This window comes from Ursus maritimus (genome assembly GCF_017311325.1).
Source record: "Ursus maritimus isolate PB19 chromosome X unlocalized genomic scaffold, ASM1731132v1 scaffold_X1, whole genome shotgun sequence".
NCBI classification, from domain to species: Eukaryota; Metazoa; Chordata; class Mammalia; order Carnivora; family Ursidae; genus Ursus; species Ursus maritimus.
Genome location: NW_024423319.1, coordinates 2,146,607 through 2,148,512, shown reverse-complemented (window position 1 = coordinate 2,148,512; position 1,906 = coordinate 2,146,607). Strand labels below are relative to the sequence as shown.

General features: G+C 62.8%; 1 protein-coding gene across 1 annotated transcript in view; it reads right to left on the bottom strand.

The window, feature by feature from the left end:
- Positions 1-604: 604 nt before the first annotated feature.
- Positions 605-1,906, bottom strand: part of LOC121102684 (calcium/calmodulin-dependent protein kinase type 1B-like) — a 1,846-nt gene continuing 544 nt past the window's right edge. Inside the window, exons 2-5 of the mRNA XM_040630181.1 lie at positions 1,695-1,773; positions 1,518-1,605; positions 1,221-1,365; positions 605-932 (exon numbers count right to left, since the gene is read on the bottom strand). Coding sequence (XP_040486115.1) covers positions 1,228-1,365; positions 1,518-1,605; positions 1,695-1,773 — 305 coding nt within the window. The 3' untranslated portion in view covers positions 605-932; positions 1,221-1,227. The remainder of the gene's footprint in view (positions 933-1,220; positions 1,366-1,517; positions 1,606-1,694; positions 1,774-1,906) is intronic.

Below are 1,906 nucleotides of genomic sequence, written 5' to 3'. Positions count from 1 at the left end.
TGCTGTCTGTCGAGCCAGGGCGGTGGAAAGGTGGGGCGAAGGGAGGGAGAGGTTGGAGGAGACAGCCCAGGGCTCTGGTCGCCCTCCGGGCTACACTGGGCCTCCACTTGCCTATGAGCCCTTCCTAGCCCATCCCTGCATCCGATCCCCAGGGGACCAGAGACGGAGCTCCGTGGACCCCGGTTCGGCCTCCCGACACCCCCCTCGGCTGGCAGCCCACAAGGCCTGAGCTGCCTCCATTTTCTCCCAAGGAGCCAGAGCCACATGCAGGCTGACCTCTAGGGTGGCAGAGCTGGCCGGCCAGGCCGCCTCTTGTTGGCACTTTGGGGGGGACAGGGACAGGAAATTCTTGAACAGCTGGGAGCTTGTCTGCTATGATGGGAGGGAACAGACGTTCAGGTGGCAGTGGGTAAGGTCGCATGGTGGGGTCCTGTGGGCAGTGGGCCTGCCTCCTTGGTTTCCCTCCCACAGGTGACATCCATCCCCTCCACAGTCATCCCCCATCCCTGTCCCTTACCCCTCCCTCCAGCTCGCCATTGGCCCATTGCTCTGTCTGTCTTTATTGATTTGGGGAAAACTAGAGGGGGGCTGGAGGGCCATGACGCAAAGCAGGACCACCACAGTCAGCAAAGCACAGAAGAGCGTGCAGGAAGAGCTGCCTCTAGAAGCCTCTTTGGCTCCTAGAGGGGGTGTGGTGGTGACAGTGGAAGAGAGTCCCTGTGGACACACCCCGCCAGCCCCTAGGCGAGGGCAGAGCCTGGGTGGCAGATGGGGGAGTCCCACTCCTGCCCCAGTGCCATGCACCACACCCACACATCTCCAGCTTTCCAGCAGAGGCCAGCCCGGGGTCCTGGGGGTGGGGAAAGAGGACTGAAAGGGTCCACCCATGGGAAGGGAATCCAGGAGTCAATGCACTCGGCCACAGCATCTGCCTGGGGGGGAGAGGGTCAGAGAAGCACGGGGAAGGAGATCAGCAGGAGGGGCCCCCAGCCTGCCCTGCACCACCAATCCTCATGGTCCCCTCAGTCACTAGTCCCCGCTGGCTTCTATTGTCTGCTTCTGTGGGAACCCCACCTCCTTCCCTCTATCTACACTTTCTGCCCTCAGCCCTCTGCTCTATGGGGTCCTCCCCGCTTAGTCCTTGGCCACATGGAGCCCAGCCCCTTCTAAGTTCACTCGGGAGTCAGCTCCCAGTGGGTGCAGGGCCCACACTCACACACCTGGGCATCACCACTTGGGGGGCTGGCTGGACCGGAGGCCAGGGTGGCTGTGGCGGGCCATCCTCCGCTCTGAGGCCTCCTCTCCCTCTGGGCTTTGCCCCAGCTTGCGGATGTGGCGCAGGAAGGAGGTAGCATTGAATGCTCGCTGTGGGGAGAGAGGGTTGTCAGACCATGGCCCGGCCATGGCCCCAAGACTTTGAGGACCACAGAGGCCACTGGCAGCCCAGGCCATCCGCCTGAGGGGTGGGGGGTGGGGGCAGCCTCGAGCCAGGTCCACAGGCCCCTCCCCACGCTGACCTTCCAGTGGGTCCGGGCAAAATTCTTCTGGATCTGCTCACTGACTGAGCCCAGGATGTCCTTGTCAAAGGCCGCATCCCCAGAGATCCTAGGGGGAGGCCAAGGGTCAGTGGTGGAAAAGTCTCTGAGGGTATGGTCCCTCTGGTCCCAAGACAGGTTGGCACGGGTCCCACTCACCAAAGATGCTGTAAAGCCTGCTGGCAGGTAAACCTCTTCTGGGGGTCTCGCTCCAGAAGGTGCCGGATGAAGTCTTTGGCTGGAGTGGGGATGTCAGGTCAGCCCACCCCATCCCCACTCCCCGTGTCACTCCCCGCCACCCCCCCACCCCCCGTGCTCGGGGCCAGCTTGAAGTTCACCTGATTCTGAGATGTCATCCCAAAAGGGAGAGT